Source organism: Notolabrus celidotus, chromosome 24 (genome assembly GCF_009762535.1).
Source record: "Notolabrus celidotus isolate fNotCel1 chromosome 24, fNotCel1.pri, whole genome shotgun sequence".
Lineage (NCBI taxonomy): Eukaryota > Metazoa > Chordata > Actinopteri > Labriformes > Labridae > Notolabrus > Notolabrus celidotus.
The window spans coordinates 9,123,015-9,149,314 of NC_048295.1; the positions used below are offsets into that span (position 1 = coordinate 9,123,015).

At 42.9% G+C, this 26,300-nt stretch overlaps 1 protein-coding gene across 1 annotated transcript in view; it reads right to left on the reverse strand.

The window, feature by feature from the left end:
• LOC117808121 (fidgetin-like) overlaps positions 1-23,914 on the reverse strand; it is a 35,824-nt gene extending 11,910 nt beyond the window's left edge. The window contains exons 1-2 of the mRNA XM_034677651.1: positions 23,705-23,914; positions 22,828-22,861 (exon numbers count right to left, since the gene is read on the reverse strand). Of these exons, the coding sequence (XP_034533542.1) occupies positions 22,828-22,855 (28 nt within the window). The 5' untranslated portion in view covers positions 22,856-22,861; positions 23,705-23,914. The remainder of the gene's footprint in view (positions 1-22,827; positions 22,862-23,704) is intronic.
• Positions 23,915-26,300: the final 2,386 nt, after the last annotated feature.

The window sequence follows — 26,300 nt, forward strand, 5'->3', positions numbered from 1 at the left end:
CCACAGGAAACTTTGAAAAAATTAAAGAAAGATTCGTAGGCAACCTTTTTTTTTGAGTCAGAGTGATTAAAAAAGACAATTTGTGTGAACAGACGAGTTAAATTTCTCTTCCATCCCCTCTGACAGGCGACAAAACTGTCCCCAGACTTTTCTCTGCGAGATCCGACCGAGCACGAATCGGGCGCCTTTGAAGCGCGGCTGCAGCTTACCATTACGCCAAACGACTAGCGACGACAAAAACAACAACAACAACGACGACGACGACAGAAAAAGGGAGTAAACAGAGCGAGTTCAAAGTCTAGACGGCGAGCAGTGACCGGGAGAGATGAGCTGTCACTAACTCAAAGACGGGAAGGAGGGGAGGGGGAGATTGCTGTACGGATGACAGCTCGGAGCTGCGATATAAGGATATTTGACAAATGACGGCGTCTTTAAAAAAATCAAATATTCATTGTAATCTGCGATCTTTGACCTCCTGATAAGTTTCGGCGCAGCTCCGACCATCAAACTTTTTTTTTAAATCAGTGTGTCTTTGTGGAGCAGATTTTTAAGAGCGAGATCAGACACAGGCTTCATTGTGGTATGGAAATGTGGAAGCTTTAAAAATATTAGAGGTTTATTTAATAATGATGAATCTAAATTTAGAGCGCCGATAAATCAGGACTATAAATCTCTTAGTGAATTCCAAAGGCGTATCATCACCGCCCCTGCCTGCCTGTATCAGATCTTCCTTACAGCTGGATAAATTGACACTGTCTAAATTTCCTTTTACTAGACAGACTATTGAATGGGTGGGTTAAATGGGTAGGGCGCAGTTAAACAAATGCTCCGGATCAAGGAAATTGTGCGTGGCTTCTTTTGTCATTCAGAGAGGAAATTGAGAGATATTCGGCGGGGGCTCGGAGCCCGCTAACGCATGGCCATTCATCTATAATGCACTCGGCCTGTCCGTCAGCTACTCCATTTCCTGTGACTAGCGCAGCGTGCCTAATCACCCGGCTCAACGCGGGGTTCCTTCCTCAAAGACACACACACACACATATATACACACACACACAGACGACACAAGACGTGCGCGCGGTCACACAGGCAGGAATGAAGGCAGACACATGCAGGACAAAATAAAACATGCAGAGAAACATCAGGCCCCGCTGAGGCAGAGCGATTATTCTTATCTGGTGAATTAAACATCTGTAGAGACAAAACACACGGATCCTTCATCCGCTGGGAGAAAGGACTTGAACTACGGGACACGGACGTCCTGTTAGAGGTGAAATATCATCACAAATACGCTGTGTTGAAATGCTTTGAAATACTGAAGGTACAGAATTCTGAGCAAAGATACAAGACCAGGAAAAACCTGACTATATTTATACCTGAGAGCAAAAAATGATCTTCTGCTCCAAAAAGATTCATTTTGTTAATTTGGTTTGTCATCAGTCCACAGAGGTCAGGACTTATAAACATATAGGGACCATGTGACAGCACTCTCTCTTCTCTGCTCTCAGTCTGTCTGCAACACACAAGTGCAACTATATGTCAGTATTTGCCGTCCTGTGAATGAGAGAGTGGTGAAGTGGTTGTGATGGAGAGTGGAGCAGAGAGACACACACAGGAAGGAAGAAGCATGATTTCAGCTACATGTTTGTGCAGAGTTGTGGATGTACTGATGAGTGTTTCAGAAAATAATGTCTTACTTGTCTTTTTCAATCAGATGCAAGTTGATGCAAACCAATGTTTCACACAGGAGCTTTAAAGCATGGAGGAAATGGGTATTTATCTATTTATTAATACCTTAAAGCTACTGTGAGGAGATTTTGGTTGTTATGAAACAGACTGAAATTAACACTGATGCCGTACAGTCATTCTATACAGTGATCTTTAATGCCTTTAATTACTGCCGCAGGGTAGGTGTCAGGCACACTGAGTCACAACATGCTGCCTTAACAGCCTTTTTTGTACATTTTCAGCAATAAGATTAACAGTGAGTGATATATTTGACCAATAAAAGAAGCAGGATAATATCTTTCATCTTAAAACACTAATTTGACCACAGGGGGCGCCAAAATTGACACAAACAAAAGTTCCTCACAGGAGCTTTAATGCATTGATTATCAGGATATTTCCTTAAAAGGGGCAATAGTAACTTTTGAAGCTTTTAAAGGTCTTGTTAGGGGTTTGTAAATTCTTCCAGATGTTAGTATAATATTTGAGAGAGAATTTAACACATTTTATAACAATTAAAGCTACAGTAAGGAGTTTTTAGATGGTTATGAAACAGACTGAAATTAATACTGATGCCTTTTTATGGCCTACAAGACCAAACAAGACTATAAGGACTAATATTAATTATGCTTTATAGTCATTTTTAATGCATGAAACTGCTGCAGTGGGGACACACTGTGTTTTACATATGCAATAGCAATGAGCAACATACTTCCTCGCATGTATAGGAGATATAAGAGGTCTTATCCAAAGGGGGAACCAAAATTGATGTAGACCAAAAGTTCCTTACATGCGCTTTAAGAATCTAAAATTTCAAAGTGTTACTATTTAAGTGAAGTGCAGTTACAGGGAACACAAGTGACTAAAGTTGTGCTTGATGAACAGACTTTCGGTACTTTTCAGACTAAGTGAGACAAACATCCACCTACACTGGTGTCAATTAAACCCACACGGTCCACAGCTGCAGCCTCCGTCAGGTGACAGCAGGAACAGTCGCACATCTCCATCGGCATTCCCCGCAAACACCTCTCAGGCCGCCGCGCGTCTACCTGAGGGGCATCAACAGGATCTTTCGGAGCTGCCCTGAGGTTAACATGGGGCCACATGCTATCAATACTCCTCTGACGCCCGGATCTATACCTGTGAACCACCAGCACTTTGTTTACCTGTGTGCTCAGTAATTAAAATAGATTTCTGAGAGGGGGCCTAATCCTTTCAGAAATGACATCGATCCCTGCTACCAATGCAAGAGAGCAACTTTTTTTCTCCTCCCGCCGTTATTCCCTCCCTTTTCCTCTTTTGATGGAAACTTTGGAAAGTCCTCGACATGAAGGACGTCATTTAGGGCCAAGCAGGGAGGAGAGTGGCGGAGGGAGGGGGTGCGGCAGAGGGGTGGCAGGTGGAGATAATAGAGAGGAAGCCTCTAACCTCGACTAAAGCTGTCTGTCTTCGTAAATAAAATGAGATAATTATTGAGTGAACAACATTATACGCCGACGACACTCTCCTTCTTCTACCCCCCCTCCTACCTCACATCGGCGCGGTTGTAAATCTCAACAAACACGGTGCTTTCGGACATTAAGTGCTCACTAAGCACAGTGGATGCATCATATTTCAAGAGCAGGCGTTGTGTGGGTGAGGAGCTGGGGAAAATGGAGTGTAATGGTTATCCATTATCTTATACGGCAACGGCGGCGATGATCATTTTCAAGTGACTCATTTCTGGAAGTACCTATCTATTGGCCACTTGGAGGGAAGACTTTGATGGCTAATCCAAAACAACTATTCAGAGGTCATTTACCGCTGCGGCGCGGAGACACTCTGCACAAGAGAAAGCGCTCCAGCCTCCCTCATTATTCAAATACAATCCTCAGGAAGAGCCACATCACAAACAGCGGCGCCGCAGCCCCGGAGTGGGCGATTACCTACACAGCATACTCCGGTCCAGAGTGGAAGCATTAACAATGCATCAACAAATGAATATATCACAATTCAAGTAAGAGTTTGAAAGCGCTGAGAGATATTTGTCATGGGAATTAAATAGTGATACTGGAGTGTATTAACATATCAATGATCCCACTTGGTAGTCAATAATATCAAGAGAGAAACTTTCGTATTATTCAATGGTATTATTTTATTCTGCGGAGGTAAAAGACATATTTTTAGAAGTGTAGGTGCGATGTTTGTTTGTGTGTGGTCCCGGCTCCACATGAATGGTTACTTAACACCACACTGATTTCCCCTCAGCAGTTAGAGAAAAACCAGCCGATGCTCAATGATGCATCACCGTGTTTGTTGCCGCCAGGCTGTGTGTACGTGTGCGCATGTGTGTGTGTGTGTGTTAGCATCGCTGGCACGTAGACAGACAGCCCAGGAGTGACTGCCGGAGTGTCACCATCTGTGGATGCATTATGTCTGTCTGCACTGGGCTGTGTGTGTATATATATATGTGTGTGTGTGTGTGTGTGTGTGGGTGGTGAAAGAAGAGGGGTGGAGTGGTTGGAGAGAGGAGGAGGAGGAGGGGGGGTGGGGGGGGCATTCAGTCAGACGGTAAACTGGACCACAGCTCCGTAGTTTGCTTCTTTTCACAACAGCAGGAAAACTCGGTGCCAAAAAAAACGAACTGCACTTAAAAAAGTGTCGATTTAAGCGAGGAAATAAGTTTGTGAATATGAAATAATGACCTTTAAGGCTTTCTTTTTTTGAGAAAAGGAGTGAAAAATGGTGCCAAATGTGGGGAAAGATGCATAATTTATCTCAAAAGTCTTCTCCAAACGACGACAACACGACACATTCACCCTAATTGACTGTTTTTAACTGTCACGGCGATCCCAGCGCCCGTAAGGAAAAGTGCGAATTGAAGGCGTCCACTCTGTTAAATGACTCGTCACGGAGAGTTTTTGCAGTGTACCAAACACTTGGCAAGCGAGCGAGATTAGAGTTCAACAGCAGTTGGTGGAGATTAACGCCCGCCGTGAGTGGCGCACGTGCGAGGGGCGTGTGTGCACGTGTGTGTGTGTGCGTGCGCCTGTGGGGTGTGTGTGGATTACTGAAGAGGCCCTGGCTGGGATAACCTCTACCCCCAGCCTTGTGAACTCGCAGGATCCTTCAACCGTGCATGTTTGAAGTGTGAAAATCCTGCACACTTCATATGGATTCTGGCAAAGATCTGCCAACTCACGCCTTCGCTCGCTGCGTCCCGATGAAAAGGAAAATATGGAGTCTCTGGGACCGGCTTTTCAAAGTCCTTTTTTTTTTGCCTTTAAAATAAACCCAAAACAGACGGGAGGTTAGAGGTAAAGCTTTTATGCTATTAGAAAGTAATTTAATTGCACAATTATTCGTCCTCCTCTCTGCTAAAAATGAGTTAGGCACGAACTTTGGAGTCATTTATCATAATGGCTCAGCGTGACAGCAGAGTATACAGGATGTAGCTGAGGCTGACAGGTGAGGTGAAAGGGGAAAGTGAGGACATGTCGCTTCAGGTCACCGAGTTGGATGCAAACTTTAACGCTTGCTGCTACGAGTCGTCCAGCTTGTCCTACAGCTTTATTCTTTTGCAGCCTGGGTTTGAAAGTGGCGTTTGCACGTTCCAGCAAGTACACGGCGGAGTCGTGTACGCGTCTTTAAATCCACTGTGGCTCACATTATGCTGGAATTCACACAGGTTGTCTAAACAGTCAAACAGCTGATCAATACCTGCATCGATCTGTGGCATTGAGACTGAACTGGTCGTGTCGAGGGGGCAGGAGATTCTCACTTGAGCGCTCCAGCTGCAGGCTGCAGGCTGGAGGACGCACATACAAACAGAGTTTATATATATGTGTTTGTACAGACTGCACTTAAGGAATCTGGAGTGGAATATACTGCAAATATTTGTGAACGCATGTGTGTGTATGGATTTATGAACACTCGTCTTTTTCTACCCACTCCTCAGGCCTCCTTGGGACACAAACTACCTCCACACGAACATCTCGTACGAGCAGATTCAGGTCCTGTCTGTTCCAGTCAGAGCAGTCTGCCAGCAGTTTGTCTCAAAGTGAGGGCATCCAGTCAGCTCCAGCAGCTGAATATCAAGCTGGCTGCTGCCGCCGCCGCCGCGCTCGTCTCCCCGCGCTCAACTGACACAGTCGATAGCTCTGCATTATTCATGGGGACGGCAAGGGGCCGACGAGATGGCCTCTCACTGAGGGCTGGATTTCAACAGGGCCCAAACTTTACAGGGGCTGGCGGACGCGTGACACCTTCAACAACTGCTTATCGTCAGCGAAAATGACAACGTGCGGCAGCGGGGAAAGGGCAGGGAACTTGAAAGAGGAGGGGCGCTCTGGGGTGAAGCTGTAAGCAAATTCAATCGCAAGTTTGTGGGTTTTTTTGACTGTAAGTTTGATAGCTTGAAGACAAACCCTTGTTCACAAACAACAAGCCCTTGTGTCTTTTAAATAAATTTCCACGGAGCTAAAATAGCCCCAGAGTGAAAAATAAAGTACATATTATGACTCCCCTGTCAGCTCATCTTGTTTGCTATCAAGTCAATAAACACGGATCACAAAGTTAACATGAAAACCTGACGCGTCCCTTTGCGCTAATAAAAAGAAAACAAATCATAATTTCAAATGCAGCTCATCCGTGTTGGCTGATTTCCATTACACAGACTAAAGACATCAATTAGCTAAAGTGCGTACGAAAAGAAGGAGGAAAGGAAAAACAGAAGAAAGGAAACAGACAGTTATTTGGAGTAAATCAAACAAGACGCAAAAGAGAACCAGAGGCAATAAAAAACGTCAGGCTGCTTGATATCAGATCTCGGAGGAGAAATTTGATGGGCACCGATGAGCAGAAGGCATCTCAGGAGAATTGGACAGAGGAGAGATTTAATGTGATCATAGGGGACGCTCATCTTTCAGGGAACGGGGTAATAATGAGCAATCAATAACGTCCTTAACAGAGTTAGAGCGAGCGGCTGACAGCAGATGTAAGGCTCCGGCTAACAGGCTACGTCTGATCTCACATTACCACGCTGGATCTGGGTGTAGCAGGAACACACGTACACAAACACACACACACACACACACACACACACACACACACACACACACACACACACACACAGGCGTACAGTAGAGTATGTATGTGCATGTGCGAACGCCGGCATATGGGCGAGCGCGCACAAACATATGGATACACACTTTCTTTCCTCTCTCCTCCTCTGCTTCTCTCAGTCACCCACACACACACACACACACACACACTCTAACACTCTCCTCAGGTGACACACACCAGCATCGTGTCATTGTCTATCGATCAATGCCTGTAATCACATTCACAGGCGATGAACACGCCTGTGGGCTCCGTGTTGTACGAACACAGGCTTCTGGGTTTTTGTCCGACGGCTGCTGATTTTACACGCTGAAATGACAACCAGCGCTGGCAGATTCTATCAGCCGCGCTCGCGAGAGGTAATAAAAAAAAACATGCAGTATTTACTTATGAAGTAAATAAAGCTGTGTACTCAGCCTGCTGCTGTCGAGGCCACTTAGGCTCAACTGCCATCCACACTCAGGGTCTGAGGCTGGCTACGCCTGAAAGTGACTTACAATTTGTCCCATTCCTTTTATTGACAACAATAAAAAGGTAGTTGTGCTGCTGTGTAGCACCTGACAAAGAGTTTTAAGATAACACATTATCAAATATGTGGCCTTTTCTTTGTGACAGGATGTGTTAAGAATTTACCAATCTCCATTTGCATTAACTATCATCCCTAGTTTTTTTATTTCTCCTATCTAATGCAGAATAAAGAAAGCAAAGTAATCTCCTTCACTTGAAAAGGTGATCCCTTTTTGTTCAATATTCAATCTATTATCATAAGATGGTCAACAATGATTCCCTTTATATGTCCTGTTTTATTCACATGCTTCCAATCACTAGCAGGAACTGTAATCTGTTTTGGCTGAGTACTCTTTACTAGCAAAACATAAGGATAAATAGTAATGTGTGTTTTTCTTTGACTGACCCAAATTATGAAACCAATTCATTTGAGAAGTAAAGCAAGAAACCAGTTTGTATGAGGTCAACATTTGTTAGCTAAATTAGCCAAATGGAGCACTGTTAGAGTTGCTCTCAAAAGTTGGCAATTTTAAATTTAAGCCTGAAAAATGATGTACAAGTTTGAGCAAATTTAACTTCCTGTTTTTCAAAAATTAACAAACCTTTAGTACTTTTCCAGCTTAATTTGTTTTTCTGGTCTATTTAACGGCACTTATTAGCAAAAAATGAAACTTCATGATGTCTTTTCAACTTCACAGAGCAGCATTTTTAACATTTTCTTTCCTGAGGTCTCACATTTTTACATTTTTCGGACAAACGTCAGGCACAGTTCAAGCCACAGTTCAAAATGACAAATGTCATATACTCGATAAAGATCTGGACATTACCTACAGCGCTGCAACATTACTCATGAGCTTGTTGTGAAAGAGGCTGGAATATGGAAAGTAGAACTGTTGTCACTAAATGTAGATTTTGGATATATTTTAAGTGTGATAAGATGTATAACCTTTATGTCCCCTGCTAATAATAAGTGACACTGTTTTGCATGTTTGTTAGGTTGAATTGTAGCACTGCAGCAACAATAAATGATGCTATTAGCAGCAACTCTCACACATCCTTCCAGTAGCTTCTTGTGTACCCTCCCATTCAATCCCATTAAAGCTGTGAAGTAAACAGAATATGAGATATTTAATACCTCTCCGCTCACTCTTCAGCATTTTCCCTCCAGTTCTGCCTGATCTGGAGTGAGAAAGACCGGGACCTTGATGAAAGTGTGGATGCGCATGTTTGTGTGTGCATGCTGGCAACTTAATGCACTTTCACATATCGTCTGTGCAATATTTCTCACAGAGGCAGCAGTTAGAAAGTCTTGTTTTCACTCTTACTAAATAAATAATTACTGCTTTATTACTGTGGGGCGCTGCTGCAGCCCCGAGGCAAACACAGGATCTTTGCTTGTTTGTCATCTGGACCCAAACCAGAGAAGTGTATCTCTGACAGGCGAATCATGAGGCCGATTCAAAACATTACTATTCCAACAGAGAGGATAGCAAACTACGCTCTGGTGCTGTTTCTGAATAAAGGTGGAGTTTTATCTTTTAAATCAACACGACGGTGTTACAAAAGCATTAGGAGATAAACGTCATCTTGTTGGTACGAAAGATACGGATATAATCAGGGAGAGAGGTGTAAGAACGGTGTAAGGGAGAGGAGAAAAGGAATTATTTATTGAAGAGATGAGCTCTGACATAAGATAAGGAGTGACTCTGCTGTCCTGTTGGAAGATGAATGTCATTCCACCACTGAGGTCCCAGGAGGGAGATGAGTCAAGGCCGAGGGATGAAACGAAGGGCCGGCAGGACAGCCTGAAATTCAGCTCGTGATATTTTCATTTCTGGAAACTTGTCACGAAAACGGCAACTTCTTATAAAATAAGACATTTGGTGCTACCTTTTTTTCTCTGCCAAGGCATCCGCCTTTCACTTGAGACATCAAGATTATTTATTCAGATTTCTTCTCTGAACTTAACTCATTCCTGCTTCTGAACACACACTCACACACACACACACACACACACACACACACACACACACACACACACACACACACACTCAAAGACAGCAGCCCCACAGTGCTTGCATGCGTTCTGCGACTGAAAAATCTGATTGACAAGACGGGTTCTCGTAAACAATATCATGCTGTTGCAGATGCTCCAGCCCTTGTCAACAACTTGTACTAACAGCTGACCAGATGTGTCCGAGGGTTGCAGCGTCTCCTAGCAACAGCAAAATGTTCTGGCCTTGCGGCTAAACCAGAGACCACAACGCATTTATCTATACTGTGTTGATTTTTAAGGCTTTCTGTCAAATAAATGCTGCCAGGGTGAATCTAACTCCACTTATGTGCTTAAAAACCAGCTTCAGATTTCTCTGACTGCTTGAGCAAATACTTGTAATAAAAAAATGACTGTTTCCAGTTCTCGTGCACGAAACACAAACACTGATTGATACACATATGTTACAAAATCACTAACTTTAGAGTGGGTGGTAACTTCTAATTTGAAATTCATACTACCACTAGAAAAATAATTTCACATATGACCTAAAATCACTGTCTCTCTAACCGTTAGCACAAATAACGTTTTTTTTTTCGTAGCTAACGTAAAACGGAAACAACTAGCAAGCGCTGCCATTTAACAGCCTAATATGTTAGCATTAGGCTGACTCACTGACACTAACTCTAAAAGGAAGTCGTCCCTTTCAAAACCGATTTTAACGACCTGTTTAGGTTACAGCATTTTAAGCTAACGTAAAATAAACGCAACTAGCTAGCTGTGATTCTTCTACCGAACAAATAGTGACATTAGTTAATTTGACAAGTGATAAAAAGAAGTATTTCATGTCAGGCAAGAGAAATGGAACATCTTTGGATAAGGCTTTGTACTGAATTTATAAGACCACTATGTTTAAGTTACGTTAGCTTGTAGGTAACGTTCGTAAGAAGGGTCACAGTTTGATTTAGGTTTAAGCTCATAAGTAGCGACTTTGTTATGATTCATTGCCTGTTTGTTTCAGTCTCTTAAACTGATGTTTTTTAAACATTTGGACATGTCAACACGGCCTGCTGGGTTTGTTTACTTTTAGAATAACGTTAACGCAAAAAATGTTGCATTCTTCACTCTTCGATGGGGTAGTAACTTTTAATCCAAAAGCTTGTCTTTCATATTAAAATGGGTTAAAAATGTAACTTCACATATGCATAAATAATTTAAATTCACTCTCCTTCTGACAGGCTGCATATATTACTCGTTTCGTGTCTTCTTAGCTAACGCCACTTTAAAAAAACTAGCATTCTAAACTAATTCAAGGTGAACAGATTATCATAAACCCAAACTATTCCTGGAGTAATTTCACAAAACATTTTGTGTTATGCAACACATAAGTACATGTTTCAGGCGAGGCTGCTATGCTAATTTTGTGAGGTTAAACTGCATGGAAGTGACGTAGCAAGTAACATGAATGAGAAGGGCACCATTATTTCTATAAGTTACATATGTGTATTATTTTGGCTTTTTAAGCAGTCTATGCTTTAAATCTAACTTCCCCTCACATTTTTAAAGCCATGAGATCTGTGTTCATCCTGCACAGATTTCCCTGCGAGTGCCTGAGCCGACGCTGCCCCCCCCCCTCCTCTCCTCTTCCCACCGTCTTAATCACGGATCACGGCTTTAGCGCTGCCGTTCATCAGGTTGTTAGTCGCTCCGAAAGCTCTCAGACGTGGCTACAGGCCTCTTATCTTATCAGTCAAACAGCGGCAGGAAATGAGACACACAACAGTGATACTGCCAACAACACTCATCTGTCAAGACACGCTGGCTCCATTACCATACTGTAGCACAAAGACACGCGCTGAGCAGGATTCGTAGCGTGTCGTTGAAGGATAAATTGAATTGCTGACGTATCTACAAGCTAAGTCATTAGTCACGTTCTTATATGGGAAGGGAATGTGAGAAAGAAAGGGGGATTGGAGTGCTTTATTTGGTGGATTCATGCAAAACTGGGACTGGTTAACTTTTTAAATATGCATTTCTCAAAGCATGAGTTTGTGTGTTTCTGATGTGGCCTCCTTCATTACTGTACTTATTTTCTGCCTCTGTCTGGAGGTAGAAAAGGGACGAAGAGAGGGGTGAGGGAATATATGTAAGAGAATGAAAAAGAGATGCACTGTGAGAGAAACAAAGAAAGACAAACATTCAGAGAAAGAGAAGAGGGAGAGAGACACAGACAGAGAAATGAAGAGGGAGATAGGGAGGGATGTGTGTGCAGCATCCCAAGGGATCACTTACTCAGTATAGACACAGTACTGGAGGACAGTGCACAGCAAGGGTTCATTGGCCAAAATCTCTCCTCTTTATATACACACACACACACAACCCCTCCAAGCAATATTCCTGTAAGCACTCGTCCACTGAGAATAACCGCATTGACTGAAGTGGAGTCAATGTAAGAGGACGATAGAACGAGGGGAGGTGGAAAAAAAAAATAAAACTGAGGGATCAGGAGGAAGCAGGAGGAGGAGGAGTGTCCACCTGGCCGGTGTCCAGGGGAATTAAACAGTCTGTTTACCGCTCTCAGCGCCTCAGCAGCGCCATGTTAGCCTAATGGCATGGACATGAAGCCAATTGATTTGTGGACCAATAGACCTGTCCCACAGCACAGGCAGATTACCTAGATCACTGGCTCTGCATCGAGTAGACATCGCTTCTCATTCGCGCCCCACAGGCGGCTGAATGTGAACAGGGTTTAATGTGTGTGTGAGTCTCACTGCGTGGGCATGCTTGCATATATGTACACAGTCCCTCAGATTACAGCATTAAAACATGGGGGCCGGTGCAACTGTTTGGCTTCATTTATTCTACAGTTGACTGATGATGTACGGCGCTTCAAGGGTGAAAAAATCTAACAGCTGGGTTATATTTCAGGGCTGCAGAGTATTGCATGCTACAAATGGATCAAATGTAACTTTTGCTAGGAAATTTTGCAGATCGAATTATTATCATATTTTTTTTAAATTTTGTTTTTAAGTTATATTTTTGGGCTTTTTTGCCTTTAATGATAGGACAGCTGAAGAGAGACAGGAAACATGGGGAGTAGAGAGTGGGGGAAGACATGCAGCAAATGGTCGACCGGCCGGGAGTCGAACCGGTGACCTCTGCGACGAGGACTATAACCTCGATACATGGGCTAAGACCGCTAGGCCACCAGCGCCCCATTATCATCATATTTAACATTTTTACATTATCACTGTACCAGCTATAATCTTAAAAATACACACATTTTTATTTGTTTTTGCATTCAAATCAACAAAGTAACCTGGCTTGGATTAGCCAAAGTGTTAATGGCTTACAAGTAGAGTCATAAGAGTACCTCCTATTAGCTTGTAATTCAAATTTTTGTAATGTTATAATAAAGTTATACTTGTTTTATATCTTGCAGCCAACTCTCATAAGGTTGTCTCAAAAACTTCACAAAAACTGGGTGAAGATTTGGTATTCGTAGACACATTTCATAGTGTTCTACTTCTTAATTTGGTGAAACAGCAGCTTATCTGTTTTGAAATTGCATTTATTTAAACTACAATGTTAAAAAACTCTTTAAACCTAATGTCAATAAAAAATTAAAGTATTCTTTTTATATTATTATATCAATTTAAGCAAATCAAACTTGATTAAGTTAGACACTATGTACCATGGCCTGGCTAAGGGCTGAATCTGTTCCAATAAAGTTGACTGTTATGAGATATTTAGTTGTGTAACATATGCTGAATAAAACTAGAGTTAAAATACTTCTGTGTGGAGATTGGTGGGTGATATTTTCCCAGAAGGCTGTATTACTGGTGCATATTGTTCCAAATTGAATGTTACACCAACTAAAAAAAACCTTGCTGCAGGACAATGAAAGACCACACACACTTGAAACTACTGTTGTCAGTGTGTACGGCCGAGAAGTGAGAATAATTCCACATTCTCCACAGTTTTCACTCATGTCAGTGTCCAGCTTGATAAGCATGAAAATCCATTTATCTACAAAGGAACTGTATGGTCCATATTGGACAATGTCTCTTTCATGGTCCCTTGCAGGCCCTTTTTCATCCACAAAGCCACCCAACTGACTCCACCACGTCTGTAATAGGCCACATTCATTTGATATAGACACATCAAGGGAGAGATTGCACTGGTTTCGCCGTGCATCAAGCGAAGTGGAGCTGGCTCAGTGGAGCAGGAGTATGCTCTGAACATAAAAGAAACAATAGACGCAAAGCAGATGCAGTTGGACGGGGTATAAAAAAATACAGTGGACCCCATGCAGAGCTGGACATGACCACCAAACATGTGTGCTGGCGCGAATGCATGCACCGAAAACCATATGGAGGCACAGCGAGGCTCACTGTCATTATCATTCAGCTTTTCTCTCCGTCTCAGAGTTGACAGCATCAAGAGCAGGAGGACGTATATCCAGAATTAGGCCTCTGAGGAGGAAGAGGAGGAGGGGGATGAGGAGGAGGAGCCGTCAGATTACAGATTAGAAGGTGGGGAAGTGGTGGGATTAAACATGCAGTCTAGATGGTAGCCCGACTAATACAGCTCACAGCTCGGCTCAGGGCGTTGTCAAATTTAGTCCTGTGGATTTAACTGACGTTGGCGTCAAACCGCACGGAGGGGAATGTTTAAAAGAAACACGACTCTCCTGGAGATTCTTACTCAAACTCTTTCCACGGTCATCGATGTTATTCATTGGTCATCTAATCCATATTTGTGTAAATGAGCTGCGTGGAGCTTTACAACACAAGGCAGACACACAAAACCTCTGAGACATTGGTATTAACAATGATGCTACATCTTAACCACCCTCTGGCTAATGCGGCTAATGAATGAGAAAGCGCTAGCGGGCTAACGGCTCTAATTCTCCTTCACAGGCTATCATGTTGCAGCCCGGAGACAGATCAATACCATTTGCTCAACACACAGGAGGCCTGGGAATCTATAAAAGGGCTTTTATTGAGTAATTAAACACCCATTACTGTCCTGTGCAGCCAAACAATAAATTTGATCAGCCTCTCAGGCGCAGATCCAGCCGTGATTAATACTCAGTGCATGCATGACATAAAAGCCCACAATGACATTTTGTTATGTCCTGTCTTGGACCCTTTGACGATGCCGGGACAGGAGTTCTGCTGCTAACAACGGCGCTTTCAAGGTTGTTTGGTGAATACAGACTCTAAAAAGAGCTCCAAAGCAGGGATTTGGGGAATCCACATCCACGTACAATCCACTTTTCCCAGATCTCACCAGCCTCTGCTCTCCTGAGGCCACCACAACAAAGTATTTTGCTGAAAGCTAGTGGTACGATTATGCCACTATTAAAGCTCCTGTAGGGAGTTTTTAGCTGGCTATGAAACAAACTGAAATTAACCCTGACGTCTCTTTATGACCTACAAAAGCAAATGAGACCATCTGCATTATAACTGAATATTTCTATACAGTTATTTTAATGTCTGAAACCTATAGCAGGTGGGTAGGTGACAATCTGCAGTGAGCCTTTATTTAGATTGTTGGTGTTAAATTAAAACAGGATGCAGTTTATGTTAAAGAACATGACTTGAACATGTAGAGGACAAAATACGTGAAGAAATAAGAGGTAATGCTTTGTTCACATCAGCACTGCTCCTCACAGGAGCTTTAATATGGACAGGAAGTAGCGTTTTTGCCACAGTGTCAACAGGCAGAGGTGAAATGTGCCAGACTGCTTTACACGGATTGATTTGATATGATGTGTGTGATCAGGTTGACCTTGGCGTTACTTTAGCTATTCAGAATTAATTATGACCGTCATGGGGTTGACCGATTTTCGGCGTTGGCCAATTATCAGGCCCAATATTCCACATTTGGATGATTATCTGTACCAGCATTGTTTTACCAATGGTACATAAAATGAACCAATTTAAAAGTATGTTTACTTAAGCTCTGCTTTTGTGCCTTTTCCTCTGGGTCTGCTTTCACTCGACACTCTCACCTAATGTCCCGCCCACAACACGATCTGATTGGCTAGTAACTGTAAGTGGTTAATTGTTATTTCCTGTAAGTGAGCTTAAAAGTTTTAGTTTTTAAGTCTTGTGTTGGAGTTTGTGAAAGAATATTGGTTCTAAATATCGGTTATCAGTGTAATCCACAGTAATCTGTATCGACCCTGAAAAACTAATATCAGTCGACCCCTAGCTTTGACCAATCAGAAACCAGTATTTAACATGTCAGAACTGTTGATTCTAAAAGCTTCCAGTGTGATAATGTTAAAAGTTAACATGGCAGCTTCTAAATGTCTTTTTTATCATCCTGTAAAATAATTAATATTGAAAATTACTCTTAAAGACATATAGAAGCTACTTTGGATGTTTCAAGTATGAAATGTGTTGAAGTAGATAACTCAAACCCTCCCATGTGAACTTATTTCAACCTTATTTAACATTTCATAAAGTTTTATTTCACCCTTTTTTTGCAGTTGTTTATATAAGTGGGTTAAAATGTTAAAAAAAACATGTCTATATTTTTCTATTATACATGTTTCTGATGACAGTTCTGCCATAAAATGTTTAAGCAAAGTTGGGAGATAATCACGTCAAAGTCGACTCGCTCTGCGCTGTTTATTCTTTTCAGTCGGACTGAAGGCTTGACTGCTTTTTTCCAATTTCCCAACGTCCTTTTCTGCTCTCGCACAATTCAAAAACCTGTTACAATCCCATCCTTGTTGGAGAATATTTAGCGTTGTTGAGCCAACAATATGGCATCTGGGTGATTCTCCTAAATATGAATGGCCCATTCACGGGGCTCAATGGAGTCGCTTGGCAATGGCCCTTCTTCCCCTCCCTCCTCCATACTCAAAACAATATTCAGCGCAGCAGTCTTGGCACTTTTCCCCGAAATCAACAAAAGAGGAACTCGAAGCCGTCCCTGAAACCCTCAAAGCATTAAGCCTCTGTGAGATGCAAGTACTTGGCACAAGCAAAGCGATTTAACGACAATGGGCAAATCATACAGTGCTTTGTGAGATTTAGGGGATACAATAGCACTCCGTTTCCAAAGCACACATTAGTAAGCATGTCATCGGGACCCCCTGGGGGATTTGAGCAGCCTAGAGGATTGTGTAGTGAAGAGGATAAATATATGTTACTGGGCAAGAAGATGGAGCACTGCCAACGCCTCATACTGTGGATTATGAGTGTGTGGAATACATTAATAGATTAATCTTCTGAACACACAAACTAACCCGCAAACTGAACCCATTTGGCTTGTTAAGCGTATACATAGCAACACATCCAAAATCAATTTACAACCATTTAACAGAGCTCAAGAGGTGCAGATGAGGAGAAATCTCGCCTCAAATAATAAAAAAAAAACTCCTGCAATGAAAATAAAACACACACACACAGAAAAAAAAACAAAAAACACTTGTTATAAATGTGCGGCGCTTGCAGCCATGCTGACCTCTGAGTGCTAAACAAAACCAACAACGGACAAGCAGACACCCACTCAAAAGTCAATACCATGCGTGCCTCCTCTTCCTCTTGTATGGTTAATGCATGATGCCAGGTAAGGGAGACAGACGGAGAGTAGGATCTCATTATACGCTGCATGCTATCATTAGCTATCTACCACATGTGTCCATCCTGCCAACAGAGTTGTACAGGCAGCACCCTAATGCTCCCGCCTGCTTCTGGTTGGAGGGGGGGAAAACTTGGCCCACAAACACACACTCACACACACAAACACAGTCAAGTATGCATGTAAATAATCACAGGTAAGCAAACAAACACCTGCCATTCCCAGAAGGGCCTGTTACAGGACGTATTCGTGGATTTGGGGGTTGGAATTAAAGCAAGAATATGAATTATGCTCCAGCTTTCGAATGCAGCTTTTATTCCTCTTTGTTTTGTCGGATTATGACGAAAAAATTGGGGTTTTATGGCCAATTTAAGAACTAATTCAAGGTGTGATCATGTGCACACTTCATTGTTTTGATTGGCACAGATGCATCTTTGAGAGCAGGTTAAAGGTGCAGTACGTAAAGTCAAATAAAGGATCCAAAGCTGAAGAAGTTTTTCAAGAAAGAACGGGATATAATGCTGCATTCAAGGGAGATTCATGTCTTTAAATCTTTAATATCTGAGTTTCGGTGCTTCAGATGAACAATAATAATAACAGCTGATTTAAGCTGTAGCATTTGTGGCTAGAGGTTGCGTTTGCCACCGCTCACAGTTTGTGCCCATCTCCCAGAGGCCACAGGCAGCTCAGTGATGCTGTGCCACACGCCCAGCCACTCAACATCCTTTGTGTCCATTCCCTGGCAGCCCGCCAAGCTCAAGCACGCACACACACACACACACACACACAAACTGATTCTCCCTCACACCCCAACGAGGCATTGTTCATTAACGCGCACGCACACCTTTGCCGCCTCGCAGACAAAAGTGGTTCGACTTACTCGCCGCTCGCTAATCAAGACGTTCAAACTGAGCCGCAGACGTGCAGGGGAGGGGGAGGTGGAGGTGGTGGTGGTGGTGGTGGTGGTGGTGGTGGGGGCAGCAGCCGGCCACTATCTATCTGAGGCTGGCTGTTAACAAAATCAGATCATCCAGCCAGAGCCCGAAAGAGAAGAGCAGCGTCGGCGAGAGATTACAGTCAGATCCCTCCTCTCTCCTCGCTGTCATTTTCTCCGGCCCTTGTGGGGGGAAGGAAAAAAAAAAAAAAAAAAGGCTCTCGTCGTCCTCCATCGTCGGGGCCAAATGACTGGCGAGCTTCCCCGCATATCAATGCACAATTTAACTTAAGACTTCCATGGCAATAACCTAATTAGAAGCAGCGCCTTCTCATTTTGGAGGCACAATGTAAAGGATAAGCTCCACGCCGCCATGTCTATCGAGGTCTAATGGCGCTGGATATTCCAAAGTGGAAGTTAGATTTTTTTTTTATAATAAGTCCTTAGCATATTTAACACTTCCACACGCTGAATGTTTTAATATCTGCGAGAGAATCCGGGCCATGGGTGGCTGAGATTGCTGGTAAAGAGTAAAGCGAGGTGAACGGGGGTCTGCTTAAAATTCAGAGAAGGGGGCAGCGGATTGCAAAAGAAGGTAGGAGGGAGAGAGAGGGAAAGTCTACAGCTTTGATTTGATTAAACCTATGAAAATGGCGCATTACATAAACCAAAGAAACTTCAAACATTTGGGGGGGATTCAGAGTTCAAAGAAAGAGAGATAATGCTTTTAGCGCTGGAATTAACATGGAAATGAATTTGGTAGAATCTCTGCTCGAGGATGGGAAATTCAAGGTGAAGGAGTCTGGGAATTTGACACTGATCTTAGATCAGTTTGGTTAAAAAGGTTTGAAGCGTTGCAGAGTCTGAATTGACTTTGGTTGTTTTCTCAGATTAAAAACTTCCTCTTAATGTCTTCCTCTCACTTTTATGTAACTCAGACTCTTTTACCTTGACACATAGTTCGACGATCGTATAAAAACTTGATCTCATAAGTGATACGTAACAGCGCAATATCGGTTTCTTGCAACACAGGTTGCAGCAGGTCCGAAGTGGTAAGCTGCAGGTATTACTCCACCCCTGAGTCAGCTGTGCGTGGATACCCCTCGTCTTTAAGTACACCCATCAGATTCTGACTGGATAATCACCAGTCAGCACTCGGAGTGAGGCGTGAGGGCACGATGAATATAATTTGTGATGTGTGAGGGCATGAGGCCGCGTGTGTGTGTGTGTGTGTGTGTGTGTGTGTGTGTGTGTGTGTGTGTGGGGGGGGGGGAGTCTATCAACTAGTGACTGTCAGTCACAAAAACACGGCCCTCCCTTCCATGTAAAGACAGGAGGAGAGAGAAAGAGGAGGATTGAGTGGATCACGGTGTCAAGGATTTTAGGGGGACTGGCGTCCACTCATCCACCAAGAGACACGATTCGAGCAGCGGTGCTCCCGACAGCAGCTCGCCGTCTTTGGGAGAGGAACTTAGATCAGCGAGGAGGGGCTGTCAGGGAAACACACAAAGACTTACACAGTCGAGCTAGCTGACACACAGCCCCGGCACTGTCTTCTGGGACGAAGATGGAGAGAGAGGAAAGAGAGAGTAGAAGAGAGAGAGAGAGAGAGAGAGAGAGAGAGAGAGAGAGAGAGAGAGAGAGAGAGAGAGAGAGAGAGAGAGGAGGGGAATAAGTGGACAAAGAGTGAAATAGATGAGAGAGCAAGGAGACAAGACAGGCTGACGCACTGTCGAGCAAACGTGGAGAAGAGAAAGAGAGGGAGGGGGGGGGGAGAAAGATGAGAAGACAGAGAGAGATGGAGAGAGTGAAACAGACAGACAAGTCCGAGAGGGATTTGTTCTATTTGCATGCGCCGGGCTCCCATGGGGTCCAGCTCCGCTCGGCGAGCCGAGAGCACAAAAGATAACACTTAACATATTTGCTAAAAGATGACAACCCTGGCTGGATCTCGTTTGAAGAGGCCCTTTGTCAGGACGTGCAGACAGGAGAAATCCACTGATATGGATGCAGCCGAGACGAACAAATGTCTCTCTCTCTTTCTCTTTCTTTTTCTCTCTGTCTATGTGTGTGTGTGTGTGTGTGTGTGTGTGTGTGTGTGTGTGTGTCTAAAAAGCACAATATTTCCCCACATCGTCTTACATCTGGCAGAAGTCCCACGGGGGGCGGGCTGGATCGCACGCCGGTGGCTCTGGGACGGTAAAACAGCTTTTAATGGTAAACATTACAGACTGATAGAAAGTGTCAGGATAATTTATTTATACGGTCCCACTGGGAGTCGCTCAGCCACCCTCGCCGCACACCAGCTCTCTCTATTCATTTGAGGGAGAAGTCCGTATTTAGATAAATAAAGGCGGTGTAAAAGGGGAGCCTGTTTGTAAAGCACTTTTTCTTCTATTCCTATTATCTCTCCTCTCTCTGTCCCTATTAGCTGTACCGGGGGGCTGCCGGAGATGTGAGGCAATATGTTATGTGTATAATGAGGGGGATTATTGCTACTGTCACTGCAACACGCGCGCACAGACGATGCACAGGGATGGATCTTAAGCCGGGGACTGTAGCAAACAAATACACTTAGAGGAATAAACAAACTGCTGAGTATCTACATTATTTACATTACACACAGAACAGACACTTGCACAGTTGCGCCTGGGTTTCCTCGACTCTTAGGAGCACACACACACACACTTCAATTTCAAAACTCGCACCCTATCAGTCCCTTAATGTGGAAGAGACTCCTTTATTTCACTAAAAAGAATTGTGTTTCTGAACTGTCTTTCAATATCTTGAATAAAAACTGAGACAATTTTTACTCATTTCAATAAAAAAACTGCCAAAAATGTCTAATTGTGACAATGCGCTTCTACTTATGCACCAAAATATGCACTTATTTGTTGTTGGTGTAAGTGCAAAGAGCCATATCAGATTCAAAAGTAGCATTAATAGGCAAACACTCACACATTAGCGCAAAACAGCTGCCAAAAAAAGCACTATTGTGACAACGCACTTCTGCTAATGCACCGAAATATGCACTTAATTTAGTGTTTAAGTGCAAAGAGCTATTTAAGATTAATAGGAGTGTTGTGTTTATGATGGTATGGGTACACACTCACATACATAATGCAAAAAACTCCCAAAATGCTGAATTGTGACAATGCACTTTTACTTTTGCACCAAAATATGCACTTATTATGTTGTATGTGTAAATGCACAAGGCAATATAGAATTAAATAGGAGTGTTATGATTATAACAGTATGGTCACACACTTGTAAACACAAGTGCAAAAAACTCCCAAAATGCTGAATTGTGACAATGCACTTTTACTTTTGCACCAAAATATGCACTTATTATGTTGTATGTGTAAATGCACAAGGCAATATAGAATGAAATAGGAGTTTTGTGTTTATAACAGTATGGGCACACACAAACACAAGTGCAAAAAAACTCCCAAAATGCTAAATTGTGACAATGCACTCTACTTATGCACCAAAATATGTACAAATGTTGATTGACTAAGTGCAACGCGCCATATCGGATTACAAAGAGGCATCATTCCTTTGACAGTATGAGCACACACTTGCAAATACAAGTGCAAAGAAACAAAACATTAACAAAGTGGTAAATGCACCTGCTGCCTGAGTGAAACACACACAAGTGCATCGACAGGAAAAAGAGTAAACAGCACATGACATGGAGCAAATAACTGTACGTGTGTGTGTGAGAGAGATAGCGCAAAAACATTCACAAAGTAGTAAATGCACCGTCTGCCTGAGTAAAACACACACAAGTGCATTGACAGGGGGAAAAAAGAGAGGAAACAGCACATGACATGGAGCAAATAACTGTGTGTGTGTGTGTGTGAAAGAGTGTGTGTGTGTGTGTGTGTGAGGGAGAGAGAGAGAGAGAGCGAGCAAGCAGAGAGAGAGAGAGAGAGAGCTAGAGGGATCAAAGGTGAAAGGTTGAGTCCTCACTAATAACTGCAACAAAAACCCAGAATGTGCAATCGTGGAAGTTTGGTGCAATAACAGAAAAGCGCATTGTGGGGCTTTTGTTTATAATTTTTGATTATTCATTGGAAATGAGAAATGAACCCACTTGCTTGGCTTGTCGGTCTCACTTGCAACAGGGTGGGATGTTTTCAATTCTAACAATCCACCATTGTTCTGCGTGGATGTTGTTTCCTGCAGCGGTGGACGCTCAGCGCTCACATAAATCAGGGTTTGTTTTTTAATATTGCAAATTTGAATGTGCATATTTTAAGATTTATTGGCCTCAGTCTGTCAAATCTGAGTGTTCCTGTTATCAAAGCACTATTCACTTTATTACCATTTAAATAATTATGAGTTAAATTACATTTAACCTAACATCGGATGAAATATGAAATAAAGTGTGACAATATTTATGATAAATAAGCAATTTAAAATGCACTGATGGAGGCCTTGTTTACTGTGACACCGAGACACTTGTTCCATAAATATGCTTTTCAGCCTTCAGTAAAGAAATTCAGCAAAATGAGACAAAAATATCCCAAAATTGAGAATTATTTAAAAGTTTGTGAATGGTTTTGAGTGCTAGTTTTAACAATAAAGAATGCAAATTAATGCTAAAATTGTATGATTTCAAAGATGCATGCATGCACTTATTTCAATTGCATTATAACGGTTATTAAAGTTAAATGTGAAATGAAAAAGCAGCTGAAACATGAAAGCTACAATTTGGATATTTATGCAATTAATTGCAAATAAGAGCAAAGTTTAAATCCCAGCTTTGGTTTGATATATGATTCTGCAGACACACACACACACACACACACACACACACACACACACACACACACACACACACACACGATATGAGTGGAGCACATCAAATGTTGTTCTGCAGACAGACACCTCACCTCCAGATCTGACCATTTCTAAACACTTTCTACCAAAAAGCACAAGTTAAGGAGAAATTTGGACTCACCATAGACGCTGCTGCTGCTGCTGATCATCTCGTGCTGGAACAGATGAGGAGGAAGAGGGAGAGGAAGAGGAGATGAGAGCATTGGGATTAATTTGTGGAAGAGAGATGGGAGAGAAAAAAGAAGGATTCCCAAAAAAGAAAAAAGGGAGATGGCTTTACATTACACTCTGTTTTTTCTCTTGGTCTAGCTCGGATTACAAGCCGTGTGAAAAGTGGGCGAAGAGCAGCTGAATAGGAGAGACATCTAACCTACATGCATGTCATTAGAAAGTGGATGACAGGCGGAGTGAGAGGAAGAGAGAGGGAGAGGGAGAGGGAGGGAGAGAGAGAAAGAGAGAGAGAGAGAGATCAACTGGTGCAGCTGGGATTGTTTGGGGAATGACGCCCGGAGTCAAGTTAAATCTGGAGCGAACGCCCTAAAATGTCCAAGCTTGTAAATAAAAAAACATGCTGCGGTGACATTGTATCCGCGCTCTGCACAGACTGCACGCATGCACACGGCAACTTGTTGTAAGAGAACCCGCAGGAGCCCGATGCAGCCTGGATGAGCGTCCTCCCGCATGCAAGTTGTGCTTTTTGCCTCTTTTTAAGCGAGTGCCGCACAGCCGAGACATGAACCAGGCAGCTGATAGTGCAGCCGAGCCTGTGCAGAAAGGGGGGGAACCGTGGCGCAGGTGCGTTACTTGAAAAAATCACATTATTTAAAAAACATGCACCATAACGCACGCGTGGGTATCATTTGCAATTCGTGGAACTTGTTAAATCGCAGAGTGCACGAGATAAGCAGCGCTCCCGAGCTCTGCACAGACGCGCTGTCTGCTCTGACCACTCTGTCTAATTGCGCACGCAGCAGAAGCAGCAGACTACCCGTCCTTACCTGCTTTTTTAGCGACAGGTCGACCTCTCACGTGCGGGGGGTTAGGGTCGCATCGATCCAGGGGAGGGGTGCTGCTGAGGAACGGGGTGCTGCTGAGGTTAAGCCGGGTTGCGTGCGAGCTGAAACCATCCCAAGTTAGCGCAGGAAACACTGACCACAGCCACTGCCATGTTGGAATTTCACCAGCCCTGAACAGCTGCTTCTCACACTGACCAGTACGGCATCCACTGCGCATGCGCCCAACAGGGAAAAAAAAAATCCTCAATTCCAATTAATGCCCATAAGGTTATTATGGGCGTATAGTTTGTGTTGCAGGGTTGGCACGGTGAATCCAAAGAGCCTGTGCACGAACTTTAACGAGTTATTTCTGCTTAATGTTGCTCAAATGAACTATTTAAAGAGAAGAGTTATTTTTCCTCTCATGCATGCTTCTTTTCTTACAAGCACCTCCTCAATTTTCAACTATACATCTATAAATTATTCACCTAGTTTGCATATTATTAATTAACACACCTGTTTATAAGTAACTGAGACTTTTTATCCATAAAGTTGCTTAAAAGTGACAAAATAAGCTGATAATCAGGTAGCATATCAAGGACACTAATACAGAAATCTACTGTCAGCTTTTCAACTCATCCAAAATTATAGATTTTAACAGAAACCCCATCTCTGACAAGGCAAACTGCCAATCATAGTTTAGGATTTTGGGGTGGCCAATTGGATTTCAAGGGGTGCCAGTGCCACCCTTGGCCACCCCTCTGGACACATGCTTTCTTTTTACAAGCACCTTCTCAATTTTCACCTATAAATCCATAAATGATTCACCTAGTTTGCATATTATTAATTAACACACCTGTTTATAAGTAATTGAGACTTTTTATCCACATAAAGTTGCTTCAAAGTGATAAAATAAGCTGATAATCAGGTAACATATCAAGGAAAATCTCCTGAATTCCACTGAGTGCGTCAAAAACACACAAGAGGACCCCCAAAGAAGCCCCTAAACCACAGTTTGGGAGTTCACCCGCCCCTCTAAGCCTGCCCGGAATCCCACAGCAAACGCACCAACAGTGTCCGCGTATCTCCCAGTGATAATTATAGCAGCAATATGGAATTAGCAATTGAAGCCCTAATTAGAAGGAAAATGTCCCAGTTAGCGAGTTATCAAAGCATCAGCGGGGGGAGCACGTTTAAACAAGACATCAAAGATGGAAGGAACTGTCAGTTCATTGTTCCCAATCACCCCCCACACAAGTTGAGAGTGCGCGTGCCACTGATAACACACTCGCTAAATCAAATTAAAGGTGCGGGTTGCGACGTGTGTACTCTTAAAGTGGTGGGAATAATGCAGGAGAGTGGTCGCGCGCGTCTGGAGGGTCATCCTGTGATTGTGTGCACGCGCGTGGAGAGTCAAACATGGTGCCCTTGAGTAGATATATAGAAAAGTGGGCTGTTTTATCACTCCACCTGCTGTTATAGCTGCATTACGATGACCTAGCTGTACATTTTCTCTCTATTTTAGCATTGAATCATTAAATGTTGATTAAACTATCAAGTATTTGTTGTTTTAATTAGAATTGATTTAGCCATCCGCTTTGTAACCGCTCTGTTGTTGCTGTTTTGTTGCGTAATGCTAATTATTATTAGTTAGTGATTAGAAAAGGCCTTAAATAGGCACCTTTAACGTGTAAGTCAGGAAAACAGAGGCTTTGTAGTGTGTTATAGCGCATGTAGATGCATTAGCACACATGCTCTTCCTCCATCTGATTTACATACCGGAGGCAAAAGGTATAATTCAAGTGTGTTGAATATGCAGTGTTGCTATAAAAGGAACCCCGCTTTTATGTGGAAGATATCATGTGGAGACACAGGATGTAATTTTTACATCATGTTTTCTGATTTGTGACGGACACACTGCATTCGAGAGTGTGTGTGTGTGTGTGTGTGTGTGAAGCTTTAACGGCAACATAAATCTAAATAGATTTTAACTCATTAGCCATTGGAGAGGTAATGATGTAAGTCTGCCACTAATGAGCTTAAGCTCTTAATTGAATAGGAGGGGGGTAGAGCAGCAGACACACACCACACACACACATATATATATATATATACACAGCATGGACGCCCACACAACCCAAAGTGCACAAAAGGATGTACACACAAAGACACATCCTCACACAACTACAAATACAATCCCGCCTCCTGTGTTGGTATGGGGTGTTTTTTTTCCTCCTTTCTTTCTCCGGGGTCATGAAGAGGGGGGGAGTCAGAGTCACATGACCAGCTAAATTTCAACTCCAGTGCCTGCGGACTTCAGTGTCGGCCCTCATCACTTCAACACTGCACTTTTTTTCTGCTTTTTTCCCCTTATAACGCTGCTGAAAGAAACAAGGAAGGAGGAGGACAAACAAACCAGAGAGGATATTATCTAAATGAGGTACAAGGCAAAAACAAAAGCTCACAATCAAAGCACCCACTGGATGTCACGCTAATCAAACCTCCACTACACATGTTCCATATTCACGGTATAAGAGGAAAACATGCAACAAAACCCGGCTGCTTTGATGCCACCTCTTCCAGACACATTTCATATTTT